Below are 14932 nucleotides of genomic sequence, written 5' to 3' on the forward strand. Positions count from 1 at the left end.
CTGTGTGTGATTTTGGGGGGGTGGGGGGGGGCGTGGGGGTCCCTGTGCCCGAGTGAGGGGGGGTCCGTGCCCTCCCATCCTGTGCTGCCACCAGCGGGGAGGGGGGTCTTGGGGTGCTGCCCCCTCCCCAAGCTGCTCTTTTGGGGTGCAAAGGGGGGGTGGAGGCTGTGCTGGGGGGTGAGGGGGAGGGGGTGTCCATCCTGGGTGCTGTGGTGCCATAGGGGGGACCCCCCCCACCCCAAAAGGAGGTGCTGAGCCCCCCCCCATTACACAGCGTGGGGGGAGAGGTCCTCGTCCTCGGTGGGGGGGCTGGGACCCCCCAAAAGCGGTGGGTGGGGGGCGTCCCGGGCCAGCAGCAGAGCGAAGCCTACGGGGAGAGTGGGGGTGAGATGGAGGGGGTGGGGGGGGGGTGGGTAAATTTGGGGGTGTCCGGGGTGGGTTTTGAGGTACCTGGCGTGGCTTTGTGCAGGACGAGGCTCTCGCTGGGCTCCTCCCCCTGCGGAAATTGGGAGGGGCCTGAGGGGTCTCTGCACCCCCAGCTGGGCCCGCCCCACCCACCAGGGGACCCCACCCCACCTCCCATCCTGCCCCCACCCCATTCCCTCTCCAGTCCCCAGAACAGCACCCAGACTCTTGGGTTCCCCCCCTGACCCCCAGCCAGAGCTCCCCCAACCCCAAAATCTGCAGCCCCCGCAGTCCCCGCGCCCCCCATCGCCCCCAGACCCCATCTCGGCCCCCCCTCACCCCCAGACCCTCATCATCCCCAGACCCCATCTCAGCCGCCCCCATTCCCCAGCCCCCCCTCATCCCCAGCCCCCCATCACCCCCAGCCCCCCATCCCAGCCCCCCCCATTTCCCCAGACCCCCATCACCCCCAGCCCCCCATCCCAGCCCCCCCCATCACCCCCAGACCCCCATCACCCCCAGACCCCCATCCCGGCCCCCCGCATTTCCCCAGCCCCCCATCACCCCCAGACCCTTTCCGTACCTGCCCCGGGGGGGGTTCCGGCTCCCAGGGGGCTTCCCAGCCGCCCCCCCACTCGTGCCCCCCGATTCCATTGCGCCCCAAATCCTGGGGGTCCTGCACCGGGCGGGGGGGGCCGGGGCAGTGCAGGGGGGGCCCGGCCGGGGGTTTTGGGGACCCCTCCCGCGGGCTGGGGACATCCTCGAGCAGCGGCCCCAGAGATTCCCATGCTGGGGGGCTGGGGAGGGGGGGGCTGTCCGGGGGGGGCCCCTCCACATCTCTGGGGGGGCTGGGGGGAGACCCCAAGCCCGGAGTGCTGGGAGGGGGGAGGGGCTCTACCCCAGGAGTGCTTTCAGAAGACCCCGGCCCAGAGGGGACTGGGGGGACCCCCATGCGGGGGGGGCTGGGAGGGGGCCCAGACATGGCAGGGGGGGACCCTGAGCCAGTGGTGGCAAAATTGGGCGTCCCCAGGGCGGGGGAGAGAGGGGTCCCCATTCCCATGGGGCTCGAGGGGGTCCCAGTGGCGGCACATTGGGGGGTGGCCGTCACCACAGGGCTGGGGGGGCTCCCTGGGGTGGCAGAGGGAGGGGTCCCTGTCCCCAGGGGGCTGTGGAGAGTCCCGGTGGTGGCACATTGGGGGGTCCCTGTTCCCACAGGGCTGGTGGCATGGGGGAACCCTGCTCGGGCTGGGCTGGAGGGGGGCCCCAAGGTGCCACATTGTGGGGTCCCTGTCCCCACAGGGCTGACGGGGGTGCCGCTGGTGGCACATTGTGGGGTCCCTGTCCCCACAGGACTGGTGGCATGAGGGGACCCTGCTCGGGCTGGGCTGGGGGGCGTCCCCAGCGTGGCAGAGGGAGGGGTGCCCCTCCCCCTGGGGCTGGCGGGGGTCCCGCTGGTGGCACTCTGGGGTGTCCCTGTCCCCGCGGGGCCGGGGGGCAGAGGCGGCGGCGGCCGGCGGGGGCTGGGGGGCGGTGCTCCCCTGGAGGCGCCGGGCGGGGGGGTCTGGGGGGGCTCCGGCCGGCGGAAGATGAAGGCGGATTCCGTCAGGCTGCGCTGGTACCGCAGGAAGGGCCGGCGGGCACCTGGTGGGGGCGAGGGCTCAGCAGGGACCCCCAGAGCCCCCCGTGCCCCCCAAGCCGTCCATGGCACCTACCGGGGGTGCTGCCGGCCAGGGGGGATGCGGACGTGGACCCCGAGCGCTCCCGCTGCCGGAAGAATTCCCGGGGGTTCTGGGTGCGCTGGGAGACCAGGATGGCGGCTTCCTGCGGGACCGGGGGTCAGCGGGGGGTGGCACGGGGCACCGTGGGGCACCACGGCAGGGCCAGTGCCCCCGTGACCCCGGGGGCAGGGAGGGACCCGGTCCCGGCACTCACGGCCGCCGTCCCGCTGAGCCCGGTGCGACCCCCGCGCTCCCGCTCGGCCGCCTCCTGCTCCCGCTGCTGCTGCTCCTGCGGGACACGGCGGCGATAGGAAACACAGATCCCTCTGGATGGAGCCTGGATCCCTTGGGATGGAGCCCTGGGTGCCCTGGGGAGATCCCTCACACCTCCCCAGGTCAGATCATCCCGCATCCCCCTGCAACAGATCTCCTCTATCCCTTGGGATGGACCCGCTCGATCCCTCAGGATGGAGCCCCCGGATCCCCTGGGATGAACCCCTTCAGATCCCCAGGACGGATCCCCCGGGATGAACCCCTTCAGATCGCCTCGGATCCCCGAGGATGGATCCCCCGGATCCCCTGGGATGGACACCCCTGATCTCCCGGAATGAACCCCTTCAGATCCCCATGATGGACCCCCCGGATCCCCCGGGATGGAGATCCCTGATCCCCCGGAATGAATCCCTTCTGATCCCCCCGGACGGACACCCAGAACTCCCTGAAGTCCCTAGGATTGTCCCCCCGGGATGGACACCCTGAAACCCCCTGGGTGAAGCCCAGACTCCCGGGATGAACGCCCTGGATCCTGCTGGGATGGAGCCCCCGTGTCTCCCAGGACAGACCCCCCCCGATCCCCCTGAGACCCCCCATTCCTGCCCCCTTCCCCTCACCCATCGCTCCTGCTCCTTCCTCCGCTCCTCCGCGTCCAGCCGCGCCTGCTCCTGCCTGCGGGGCCGGCACAGGGGGCGTCACGGAGGGGACACGAGGGCGGGACACGGAGGGGGACATGGATGGGGACATGAGGGTGGGACATGGGGTGATGGGGACATGGGACAGGCTGGGAAACACCAGCAAGATATGGGGATGGGGACACAGGGATGGGACATGGGAGAGGATGGGACACAGATGGGAAACACCAGGGGGTTACAGGGAATGGGACATGTGACAGGATGGGACACAGATGGGAAACACCAGGGGGATACAGGGACAGGGACATGGGGGTGGGACAGGGATGGGGACACGGGAGTGGGACATGGGACTGGATGGGACACAGATGGGAAACACCAGCAGGATATGGGAATGGGGACACGAGGATGGATGGGACAGGCTGGGAAACACCAGTGGCATATAGAGATGGGGACATGGGGATGGGACATGGGACAGGATGGGAAACACCAGCAGGATATGGGGACGGAGACACGGGGATGGGGACATGGGACACAGATGGGAAACACCAGTGGGATACGGGAACAAGGGGCTGGGACAGGGATGAGGACACGAGGCTGGGACAGGGATGGAGGCCAGCCTTGCCCCTCACCGCCGCTCCTCGATGAGCCGCTCCCGCTCCTGCAGCCGCCTCTCCCGTTCCGCCGCCTGCAGCCGCTCCTCCTCCATGCGCTCCCGCTCCCAGCGCCGCCGCTGCTCCCGCTCCCGCTGCTTCTCCTGCTCCTTCCGCTGCTGCTCCTCGCGCTGCGCACATACCGGGATTAGCGCCGGGATCGGCGCCGGGAACCGGCACCGGCAGCTGGACCGGGAACTCACCCGCCCCGGCACCCACCAGGAGCGGCGCTGGGATCCCGCTGCCGCACATGGAACCGGCACCGGGACTGAGACCCCGCCACATTTCGTACTGGGGCTCTCCCAGCCTCGGCAGCAGGACCGGCACCGGGACCGGGACCTCACCGACCGCCTCACCAGCACTGGTACCAGAATCCCCGGGGCTCGGCACTGGGACTGAGACCCCCACCCCATGGGCAGTGGGACCCCTGCAGCGTCAGCACCGGGACCCCCCCAGACCTCCGGGCCGGGATCGGGATCCCACACCGGGACTGGGACCCCCACCAAGCTCGGCGCTGGGACCCCCGGGCTCTGCCCCGAGGCAGCAGCCGTGACCCCATCCCTGGGATATCGGGAGACCCCCCAGCCTTTCCCCAGCCCCCATCCCTCACCTCAGCCTGCTCCCAGAAGGAATCGCGCTGGGTGCGCTGCAGCTCCAGCGCCGGGTTGGTCTTGCGGTAGTTGGTTCCCTGGGGAGCACAGGGGGGCAGGTGAGACCCCCAGACCCCCCCAACAACCAGAGAGCCCCGGGAAGGACGGGCAAGCACGCACCGCCCCCCGGGTGCCCTCCCCATTGCCGCAGGGACATCGCCCCCCACTCACCACCAGCTCCGGGGTGTCCTGGGGGGTCCTCCTGGGAGGGCGAGGGGCGGGGGGCTCCAGCTGTGCCAGCACTCGGCGCAGCCCCTCCAGCGTCACCTCCTCGGGGCGCCGGGCGCTGATCACGGCCGTGGCCTCCTGCCACCGGCACGGGACAGGATGGGACAGTGCCACCCCTCCCACGGCCCACCCCCCGCAGGGCTCCACGCTCCCCGGGGAATCTCGGCACAATTCCCACGGACGTGTCAGATGTGGGACTGGATCCAGATGTGGGGCCGGATCCAGATGTGGGGCCGGATCCAGATCCCGGACCCAGACAGATCACCGGAAGCTGTTCCGGGGGATGGGGGGGGGGCAGGACCCCCCCGTCAGGACGGGACCGGGGGGGGGGCAGGGATCCCAACCACAGCTCCGGCGCGGCGGCCAAGACTGGGAGCACTGGGAAAGCGGCGGCTGAGTCAGCAGCGCCAGGAATGCGCCCGGGCACAGGCAAAGGTCGGGGAGGCGGGATGGGGGGGCAGGAATGGGGAACTTGGGGGGGTGGGGACCCCGATACACCCCCCCATCACCCCCCGAGGGCTCCGTGACCCCCACTCACCCTGAAGAAGCTCCGGATGGCCGGCAGGTGCCCGGCACACGCCGCCCGCTGCGATTCCGGCACCTTTTCCCCCACCTGGCACCGCAGCCATTGCTCAGCCCGGGGGGGTCCCGTCCGGGGGGCCCCCCGAGCTGCCCCCCCGCACTCACCCAGCTGATAAGGACGATCCTGGGGGTGCCGGAGCCAGGATCGAGGACCCGGCACAGCCCGTACATGACGCTGCCCACAGAGAATTTTCCAGCGAGCTCATCCGGCCCCCCGGCTGTAAGGAGGTGGGGGGGTCAGAGGGGGTACGGGGAAATTCGGGGGGACCCCCCCCCATACTCCGCGGCAGCGTCGCTCCCGGTACCTCCGGAATCCAGGAGCTTGAGGTCGTGGTGCTTCTCATAGCCGAAGACGGCCCTGGGGGGAGAAGGGGGGTCAGGGTGGGGGTCAAGGCAGGGGGGTCAGAGCGGGTGTCGCATAAAGTTGGGGGACCTGCCAGGCTTGGGCACCCCCCGTGCTCCCCCGTGCCACCAGCTTGGGATGAATTCATGGAAATGCCGCCGGCAGCATCCGCCCCCGGGACAATGGGAATGTGGGAAGCGCCGGAGCGGCACGGCCCCCCAGCGACCCCCCCACCGCCGTGCGGCGGTGCCGGGACCCCCGGCCGGCCCTGGGAGGGCTCCGGGGCCCCCATCCCGGCGGGACCCTCCCTCCCCCTCCGGGCATTCCCGGAGGCTCTGCCCCTCTTTGTTCCCGCGTGGCTCCGGTTCGGGGCGCACGCGGGACGGGGCTGGGCACGGCTCCGGCAGCACGCGTGGAGCGCGGCGCGGCAGGGCACGTCACGCATGTCACGGCATGTCGCGACAGGCTGCGGCGCCACATGGCGGGACAGAGCCCGGCACGCGGCCGGGCGGGCGCCCGGGAGGAGCCGGCGCTGGAGCGGGTCCAGCCGCGCTCCGGGGGCAGAGGGCAATGGCCGGGCGGCCGGTGGCCACGGTGACGAGCGGTCCCGTGACGCCGGGGGGCTGCGAGGCCGATGAGTCCTGGTGCCGTCGCCACCCACCCTGGGATAGGGGTTTTGGGGGACACCGGTACCGAACTGGGGCCAGCCCGGGCCCCCCAGCCCGGGACAGTCCCGGGACCCGCGTCCCCCCGGTGCAGCCGGGCAGAACCCCCCTTTACGCACCCCGGGGTGCTCCCTGCTCCCGCAGCCACCCCCCCCGGGCCCGTCCTGCCCCAGCCCCGGGCGGCGGCGCCGCTCCCAGCCCGGCGGCACCGGGAGGGAGCGGGCGGGACGGGGCGAGACCGGCTGGGGCTCCCGGTTCCCAGCGCGGCGGCGAGCAGGGCTCAGTCCCGGGACCCCCCCGGCGGATCCGGCACCCCCCGGCAGAGACCCCGTTGCGCCCCGAAGCCCCCTTCCCGGTGCCGGTAACGCTGCCTCTCGGCTCGCCCCCGACGCCCTGACCCGTGCCGGTGACTGTTCCTGCTCCTGTTCCCGGTCCCGTGTCCGGTGCCCGTCCCAGTGCCCGTTCCCAGTCTCGGTCCCCTCTTCCGTTCCCGTTTCCATTCCCGGTTCTCTATGCCGGCTCCTCCTTCCCACTGCCCTGTTCCCGATCCTCCCTTTCGTCCCCGTTCCCGGTCTCCATTCCCGGCTCCCGTTCCCTCTCCCGGTGTCCCCCGCCCTCCCATTCTCACCAGTCGGTCCCAGCCCGGGGGTTCCCCACGTCCTCCCGCGCCGCCAGCAGCGCCAGCCGGTACCGCTCCAGCCCCGGCCCCGCCATCCCGATCCCGGGGCCGATCCCGATCCCGGGGCCGCCGCCGCCGCCCTGCGCCCGCTCCTCCTTCCCCCGCCACCCCCCCGGCACTTTCCACCGCCCACGGGCGGCACCGGGCGGGGCGGGGGCGGGAGCGGCCGGGAGGCACCGGCACGGGACGGGCGGCGCTGGGAGCGCTGGGAGGCGGGGACCGGGCCTGGGTCCCGCACCGGGACAGGGTCCGGTACCGGGATGAGGGTCCCGTACCGGGATGGGGATCCTGTACCGGGACGGGGGTCCTTTACCGGGATGGGGGTCCCTGTATGAGGGTCCCTGTACCGGGATGGGGGTCCCTGTATGAGGGTCCCTGTACCGGGGTAAGGGTTCTGTACCAGGATTAGGATCCCATACCGGGATGGGGGTCCCTGTACAGGGATGGGGGTCCCTGTACTGGGATGGGGTCCTATACCGGGACGAGGGTACTGTACCAGGATGGGCATCCCTGTACCGGGATGGGGGTCCCTGTAAAGGGATGAGGTTCCTGTACCGAGATGGAGGATCCTGTACTGGGATGAGGTTTCCATACCAGGATGAGGGTGCTGTGCTGGGATGAGGGTGCTGTGCCAGATTCCCATTTCAGGACATGGATGCAGATTCCAGGATCCCACTCTGGAATGCGAGTGGAGGTCCCAGGATCCCACAGCAGGACACGGATGTCACAGCAGGACGTGGGGCAGGTCCCAGGGGCCCATGCTGGGCTGTGTGCCTGGCTCCAGCACTGGAATGTGACTGCGGTGCCAGGATCCCACCCCGGCAGGAGGGTCCCCAGACTGTCCCCCTGTCCTTTCCCCCGGCCCTGGAGCCTTTCCCCCATTCCCTTTCTACACCAGAAAATGGGATTTTGGGGGCTGGGGAGTCACCGGATCCCCCTCGACCATGAAGGGGGTGGCAGGGGTTCTTGGGGACATTCCCAGCCCTGTGTCTGGCGCGGCCCGTCCCAGCACGGCTCCTGTCCCAAAGCCTCTCCCATCGTTCCCTTATTTGGGCACCGCGGCTGGAAAATCCCAAATCCCCAGGGAGGAGAAAAATGCTGGAAAATGGGATCTTGGGCCCATGGACACGCCCAGCCCAGTGTGCGGCGAGCCCTGTCCCCCCCTGTCCCAGGGTCACCGGTGTCACTGGTGTGAGTGGCATTACTGGTGTCACTGGTGTTACTTTTTACTGGTGTCACTGGTGTTACTTTTTACTGGTGTCACTCTTACTGGTGTCACTGGTTTTGCAGGTTTTGCTGGTACCACTGGTGTCACTGGTTTTACTGGTGTCACTGCTGTCACTGCTGTCATTGCTGTCACTGCTGTCACTGCTGTCACTGTCACTGTTGTCAGTGACGTCACTGCTTTGGCTGGTGTAACCGGTAGTGCTGGTTTTACTGGTGTCACTGGTTTTACTGGTGTCACTGGGGTTGCTGCTGTCACCGGTTCCACCGGTGTGTGCCGCTACTGTCACTGGTGTCCCTGGTGCCACTGATGCCACTGCTCTTGCTGCTGTCACAGGTGTCATTGCTATCGCTGCTGTCGCTGCTGTCGTTGCTGTCGTTGCTGTCGCTGCTGTCGCGACCCCGCCCCCCCGCCACATGGGCGTGGCCTCTCATTAGGGCGTGTCGTGTGACTCCGCCCACTGGGCGTGGCCTTGCACTGGGATGGGCGTGGCCCTGAGGGGGCTGAGCCGTCACGTGGCGGCGCGGCGCCCCCTGGCGGCGCTCCTTTGTCCGCGCGCGGGGCGGGGCCTAGGGGGGCGTGGCCCGGCGGGCGGCACCGCGCGGGATTGGCGGGGCGGGGCGGGGCGTGCCGCGGCGACGCGCGTCGATTGGCTGCTGGGCGGGGTGGGGCGGGGCGGGCGGGGCGGGGATCGGTAACGGGCCGGGTCCGGGCGGGGGGCGCTGAGCGGGGCCGCTCCGCTGCCCGGGGCCCCCCGCGCCCCCATGGACCCCGACGTGGATTACGAGCGCCCCAACGTCGAGACCATCAAGTGCGTCGTGGTGGGCGACAACGCCGTGGGCAAGACGCGGCTGATCTGCGCCCGCGCCTGCAACGCCACGCTGAGCCAGTACCGGCTGCTGGCCACGCACGTGCCCACCGTGTGGGCCATCGACCAGTACCGCGTCTGCCAGGAGGTGAGGGCCGCGGGCACCGAGCGGGGGGAACGGCGGGAGGGGCGTTACCGGGGACACCGGGCACCGAGCATCGCCGGGCACGGAGGGGCACCGGGGCGGGGGGGAACATCGAGCGGGGAACTGGGAAGGGGTAACGGGGGCACAGCGGGGTAGTCCCGGTGGTTCCGGGCAGGGCGGTCGGTGATGGTGCCGTTCCCGGTGCCGTTCCTGGTGCCGACAGGTGCTGGAGCGCTCCCGGGATGTGGTGGACGAGGTCAGCGTCTCCCTCCGCCTCTGGGACACCTTTGGGGACCACCATAAAGACAGGCGCTTCGCCTATGGCAGGTGGGACCACGACCCGCACCGGAACCCCACCCCCTACCGCCACCGCCACCGGCACCCCCAAGACCCCCAGCGCCACCCCGGCTGCTGTCACCGGCAGCCCAGCCCCCACCCCCAGCACCCGAGCGCAAGCCCTGCCCATCCCGGGATGCACAGAGCCAAAGGCGCCCCTTGGGCTCCTGCCAGCGCCCGGGGAGCAGCTCTGGCACCCCAAACCCCATCCCTCTCCGGGCACCTTTGGGGGCACCGTGACCCCGACACTGTCCCCCTCGAAGCCCCCGCCCCGAGCAGGGACCCGGCTGCTCACGGCCCCTCCGGAGCTGTGGGTGGGGGCGGCTCCAGGGGAGCTCCTGTGGTGCGGGAATCCTTTTGGGGGACGCTGAGCTGACCGCAGGACGGGCCCCCCCAGATCTGCCGGGGCTCCCCGGTTGTAAACAGCCGGTCCCCGTGGCCGCTGGCACGTCCGAGCTCTTATCGCCGCCGCCCCGCGCCAGCCCCGCGGCACCGCTAATCTCCCCGCGGCACGGCGGGGCCCGCGGGTGGGGAGCCCCCCGGGGCTGGGGGGGCTGGGGCGGCCGTGTCCCCATGGCTCGCGGTGGCCCCGGGGCTGGCCGGGGGCCCCGGGGGGGCCGGTGGCGGCTATCTTGGTCTGGGACACGGGCTCGGCTCCAGCGGCGCCTCCCGGTCACGTCCCGTCCCGGCACGGACTAAAAACAACCCGGGCCCGGGGCCACGCGGCTGCTCCGGGAACTCGGGGGTACTGGCACCCCCCTGTGTCCCCTGGCACTCCCCCCCATGTACCCTGGCTCTCCCCACCGTGTCCCCTGGCACGTTGTGCCCCCGGAGCCAGGGCTGGGATGGCAGTGGCCGCCCCACGGTGGGAGCGGGGCGGGACTGGGGACAGCAGGCGTGGAATGTCGCGGGTGCTGGGGGCTGGCACCCACCCAAACACCCCCCGTGGGACCCCCCCATGGGTGCTCAGGGGCTGGGACCACCACCTTGCCCACCCAAGCTGGGGCTGAAAGTGGTGATCCGAATCCAGGTCCCGTCGGACCCCTCCTGTCCCCTGTCCCTGTCATAGGTCTCCCAGAGGCCATGGAGCTCCCAGGAGGTCGTATGGTTCCGGGATCTGTGGGATTCCCGTGGCTGTGGGGGATCCTCTCAGGGGGTCCTGAGGCTCCTGGGAGGTCCAGGCTGGGGACAGTGTCCCGGGGCGGGGCTGGGACGCGGGTGCCGCCTGAACAGGGCGTGTTTGGGGACGCCGAGCGGCAGCGGGTGGCACCGGGACAGCGCTGCCCTCCCGCTGCCGCTCCTCCCCGCAGGTCGGACGTGGTGGTGCTCTGCTTCTCGCTGGCGAACCCCAACTCGCTGCGGCACGTGAAGACCATGTGGTACCCCGAGATCAAGCACTTCTGCCCCCGCACCCCCATCGTGCTGGTGGGCTGCCAGCTGGACCTGCGCTACGCCGACCTGGACGCCGTCAACCGCGCGCGCCGGCCGCTGGCCAAGTGAGCCCCCAGAGTGTCACCCCCCCCTCCCGCCCCACGGGGACAGGGACACCTCAGTGTGTCCTCACCAGTCCCATTAAAGTGGGGACCCCTCCCTGTGCCGCTATGGGGACCCCCAGTTTTGCCACCACCGTGTGAGGGTGTGTCATCTCCCCGCAGGATGGGGTCCCCCTGTGGTCAGGAGCTTCTGACAGCACTTGTGGGGTGGAACCTCTGCCCTGCTCAGCACTCCTGGCTTGGGGCCTCCCTTCCAGGCCCCCCTGGCACCCCCACAATGAGGGGCCACCCTCCCAGCAACAGCACCCCTGGGATGGGGACAAAACCTCCCAGCCTCCTTGGAACGAGGAGGGGCTGCCCTGGACACGCTGCTCATCCCCCCGCCCTGTCCGTGTCCTCCCAGGCCCATCAAGCCCTCGGACATCCTGCCACCAGAGCGGGGTCATGAGGTGGCCCAGGAGCTGGGGGTGCCGTACTACGAGACCAGCGTGGTGGCCCAGTTCGGGGTCAAGGACGTGTTCGACAACGCCATCCGCGCCGCGCTCGTGTCCCGCCGCCACCTGCAGTTCTGGAAGTCCCACCTGCGCAAGATGCAGCGCCCGCTGCTCCAGGCGCCCTTCCTGCCCCCCAAGCCCCCCCCGCCCCTCATCCAGGTGCCCGACGCCCCCCCCGGCCTGGGGGGGGGCCCGGCCGCGCTGTTCCAGGCCCCGCTCTGCGCCGACGTCGTCTTCCAGCTGCAGGGCGGCCACCGCGTCTTCGCCCACCGCGTCTACCTGGCCACCGCCTGCTCCCGCTTCTACGACCTCTTCACGCTGGAGGCGCCCGAGAGCCTCGGCGAGGGGGACGGGGGGACCCGTGACCTGTCATCGTGGGGCCGCGGCTTCCTGAGCCTGCGCTGGGAGCCGGTGGCCGACCCGGTGGCGGGGCGGGAGCGGCGGATGGCGGTGGTGGCCATGGACCGGGGCGTGCGGCCGGAGCCGCTGCGCGCCGTGCTGGAATATTTGTACACCGGGAAGCTGGAGAGGCCCCACGGCGACCTGAGGCAGGTGGGGGCCGTGGCCGAGCTGCTGGAGGTGTTTGACCTGCGCATGATGGTGGCCAACGAGCTCAACCAGGAGAGCTTCATGAACCAGGAGATCACCAAGGCCTTCCACGTGCGCCGCGCCAACCGCGTCAAGGAGTGCCTGGCCAAGGGCGTCTTTGCAGGTATAGGGGGTGGGGTGGGGGGCTGTGGGGACGGGAGGGTCACCACTGTCACCTCCAGATGGTGTCACCTTCTCGTGGTGCCAGTGTGGTCACGGGGCTATGGTCAACCTGAACCTTTCCACCACTGAGGTCTTTGGAGTCTGAGGTCCTGTCCCAGTCAGTCATGGAGGTGCTGCTGGGGTGGAGTGGCAGTTCTGGGCTGTGGTGGCCGAGGGGTGCTTGTCCCCAAGGCAGTGGTGTCCCCACGGAAGGGGTGTCCAAGGGGTGGTTGTCCCCAGGGCAGTGGTGTCTGAGAGTGGCTGTCCCCATGGAGGGGTGTCCAAGGGATTCTTGTCCCCTTGACAGTGGTGGTCAATGAGTGGCTGTTCCTGGTCTGCTGTGTCCCCAGGGTGGCTGTCCCTGGGTTGAGGGGGACAAGGGGTATCTGAGGGGTGGCTGTCCCCCCCTGAGCTGTCCCCTGTCCCCAGACGTGGTGTTCCTCGTGGACGACGGCGCGGTGCCGGCGCACAAGCCGCTGCTCATCGCCGGCTGTGACTGGATGAGGGCCATGTTCCGGGGGGGCTTCCGCGAGAGCTACGCCAGCGAGGTGGGGACCGGGGGGACCTGTGGCTCTGTGTGGCAGGGTGGGCATCTTTGGTTGGGGTCAGGGGGCTCCTCAGACCCCCTGGCCCAGGGACATGTGTGTCCTACTTCCCTCTTGCGCAGGGAGCTGTGCTGGGTTGTGGGGGCTATTCCAGTGCTGGGGGTGCTGTGCCAGCTCAGGCACTGCCAGGAGGGTCCCCCTTTCCCCCAGCCCATTTTGAAGGTGTCTCTGAGCTCCCCTCAAACCCCCCCGACCCCACAGGTATCCCTGCCCGGCACCAACTGTGCCTGCCTCCGCGCTGTCCTCGACTTCCTCTACACGGGGGTCTTCACCCCCACGCCCGACCTGGACGCCATGGAGCTGCTCATCCTCACGGACCGGCTGTGCCTGCCGCGGCTGCAGGCGCTCACCGGTGAGCCCCGCCCCGCTCCCCGCACCCTCCCCCCGGTATCCCCCCCGCTCCCCGCGGTTCCTGACGTCACCTGCCAATACCCCGCTGGTGCCGCGGGGACGGATCGATCGTCCCCGTGTGTCACTCGCTGTCCTTATGTAAGCGCGGGGGCCCGGGGGGGGGCACGTCCCCGGTGTGTGACCCCCCCCTGAGCCCCCATTCCCCCCTCTCCCAGAGCAATACGCCGTGGACGAGCTGCTCCGAGCCTTCATGCAGCGCGTGGAGATCGACGAGCAGGTCATCATCTACCTGGAGATGACGCAGGTATGGGGGGGCTGGAGGGAGAACCCCGGGGGCGGCACAGAGACTCCCAGGTGATGGGGTGACCCCCCCAAATCCCTCTCCAGTTCCACAACGCCCGGCAGCTGGCGGCGTGGTGCCTGCACTACATCTGCACCAACTACAACCGCGTGTGCCGCCGCTTCCCGCGCGAGATGAAGTTCATGTCCCCAGGTACGGACGGGATGGGCGGGGGGCACGGGGACGGGAGGGGGTCCCCCGCCGTGCCCTGAGCCCCGGGATGTCCCCGCAGAGAACCAGGCACACTTCGAGCGGCACCGCTGGCCCCCGGTGTGGTACCTGAAGGAGGAGGATCTGTACCTGCGCTCCAAGAAGGAGCGGGAGCGCGAGGAGCAGCTGCAGCGCAAGCAGCACCCCCGCAGCAAGTGGTGCTTCTGGAGACCCTCACCCCCCGTGTCCTGAGCGGGGGGCTGGGGGAGGGGACCCCCGTGTGGGGCTGGGGGGTCGGGAGGGCTGGGAGCCCCTGGGCTGAGCAGGGGGTTCGGCCCCGGGGTCCCCGTGCAGGGTGAGGGGGCTCAGCTGGGCTGGGGGTCCCTGTGGTGAGTGGGGGGCTCGGAGCTGGGGGGCTTGGCTGGGCTGGGGGTCCCTGTGCTGGGCTGGGGGCTCTAGCCCTGGGACCCCCACAATTGTCTTGGGGGGCTCAGCTGGGCTGGGGGTCCCTGTGTGGAGTGAGGTGCTTTGGCCTTGGGCTTTTATAAAGGGCTGGGGGGCTCAGCTGGGCTGGGGGTCCCTGTGTTGAGGGAGGGGCTTGGTCCCTGGGCTCCCATGCAGGGCTGGGGGTCCTTGTGCTGGCCTGAGGGGCTTAGGACCCCCACCCTCAGCCCCAGGGATCCCCCACTGAACAGAGGGGTTGGCCCCAGGACCCCCACCCTGGGCTGTGGCTTTCAGCCCTGGGACCCCCCCCCACCTCTGAACCGGGGGGCTTGGCCGGGGTGGGGGTCCCCAAGGGCTTGTTTACCCCCCCTCCCCGGCTGTTTACAGGCTCTGCCGGGTCGCAGCCCCCCGGTCCCACCGTGCCTTTCCCCGGTGGGTGGGGGGGGGCCGTGCTGAGCCCCCTCCCCCCGGCAGGGCCCCCCCGCCCCGGCCATCGCTGGTGCTACCTCTGACCGAGCAGTATTTGGGGCTGGGGGTGCGCAGGGAGCGGGGGCTCTGCCGCTCCCCCTTTCTTTTCTGGGGGGTCCCCACCCCCGTAGGGCTCTCTGGTGCTGTATTTTCTCCCCCCACCGTGGGGCGGGGGGGCCAAGCTGTGAGCAGGGCGGGGTGGGTGGGGGTGGGCGCGGGGAGGGGTCCCTGGGTGCTTGTGTGGCTGCGAGAGCCCCCGGCTCATCTCTGTGCCTTGGACGGGCCCCCGGGGAGGATCACTGTCGCTGTCCCGAGGGCGTGGCATTGCCGCTGTCCCCGGGATGTGTCCCCACCCCGGAGTGAGGGGGGGAGCACTGTCCCCTCCCCCGGGCTGAACTGCACAACCGTTTTTACACTTTTTTACCCCAGGAGCACAGCGGGACCCCCCCGGCCTCGGGGCCCCACCCGGCCCGGAGCGGGGCCCCCCCACCTCAG

The 14932-nt window shown here is 70.4% G+C and overlaps 2 protein-coding genes across 3 annotated transcripts; one reads left to right on the top strand and one right to left on the bottom strand.

The window, feature by feature from the left end:
* Nucleotides 1-3: 3 nt before the first annotated feature.
* LOC132326823 (drebrin-like) lies at nucleotides 4-6938 on the bottom strand. Its single transcript, XM_059845507.1, has 13 exons — nucleotides 6778-6938; nucleotides 5447-5499; nucleotides 5247-5359; nucleotides 5098-5172; nucleotides 4503-4637; nucleotides 4292-4369; nucleotides 3661-3812; nucleotides 3014-3068; nucleotides 2338-2412; nucleotides 2118-2226; nucleotides 989-2046; nucleotides 451-496; nucleotides 4-367 (listed from the first exon to the last, which is right to left on the bottom strand). Exons 1-13 carry the CDS (start codon nucleotides 6861-6863, stop codon nucleotides 267-269), a joined length of 2136 nt encoding a protein of 711 aa, XP_059701490.1. The 5' UTR covers nucleotides 6864-6938; the 3' UTR covers nucleotides 4-266.
* A 1806-nt stretch (nucleotides 6939-8744) lies between these two features.
* Nucleotides 8745-14629, top strand: LOC132326825 (rho-related BTB domain-containing protein 2-like). 2 transcript variants are annotated; one of them, XM_059845509.1, is made up of 9 exons: nucleotides 8745-9009; nucleotides 9230-9333; nucleotides 10653-10838; nucleotides 11239-12041; nucleotides 12509-12627; nucleotides 12886-13036; nucleotides 13251-13339; nucleotides 13423-13528; nucleotides 13608-14629. In XM_059845509.1, the coding sequence occupies exons 1-9, from the start codon at nucleotides 8818-8820 to the stop codon at nucleotides 13775-13777; spliced, it is 1920 nt and encodes a 639-aa protein (XP_059701492.1). In that variant the 5' UTR covers nucleotides 8745-8817; the 3' UTR covers nucleotides 13778-14629. The 2 variants fall into 2 exon arrangements, with proteins under 2 accessions (XP_059701492.1, XP_059701493.1); XM_059845510.1 differs by lacking the exon at nucleotides 9230-9333 and having other exon boundaries at nucleotides 8875-9009.
* Nucleotides 14630-14932: the final 303 nt, after the last annotated feature.

Source organism: Haemorhous mexicanus, chromosome 4 (genome assembly GCF_027477595.1).
Source record: "Haemorhous mexicanus isolate bHaeMex1 chromosome 4, bHaeMex1.pri, whole genome shotgun sequence".
In the NCBI taxonomy this organism is placed as follows: Eukaryota; Metazoa; Chordata; class Aves; order Passeriformes; family Fringillidae; genus Haemorhous; species Haemorhous mexicanus.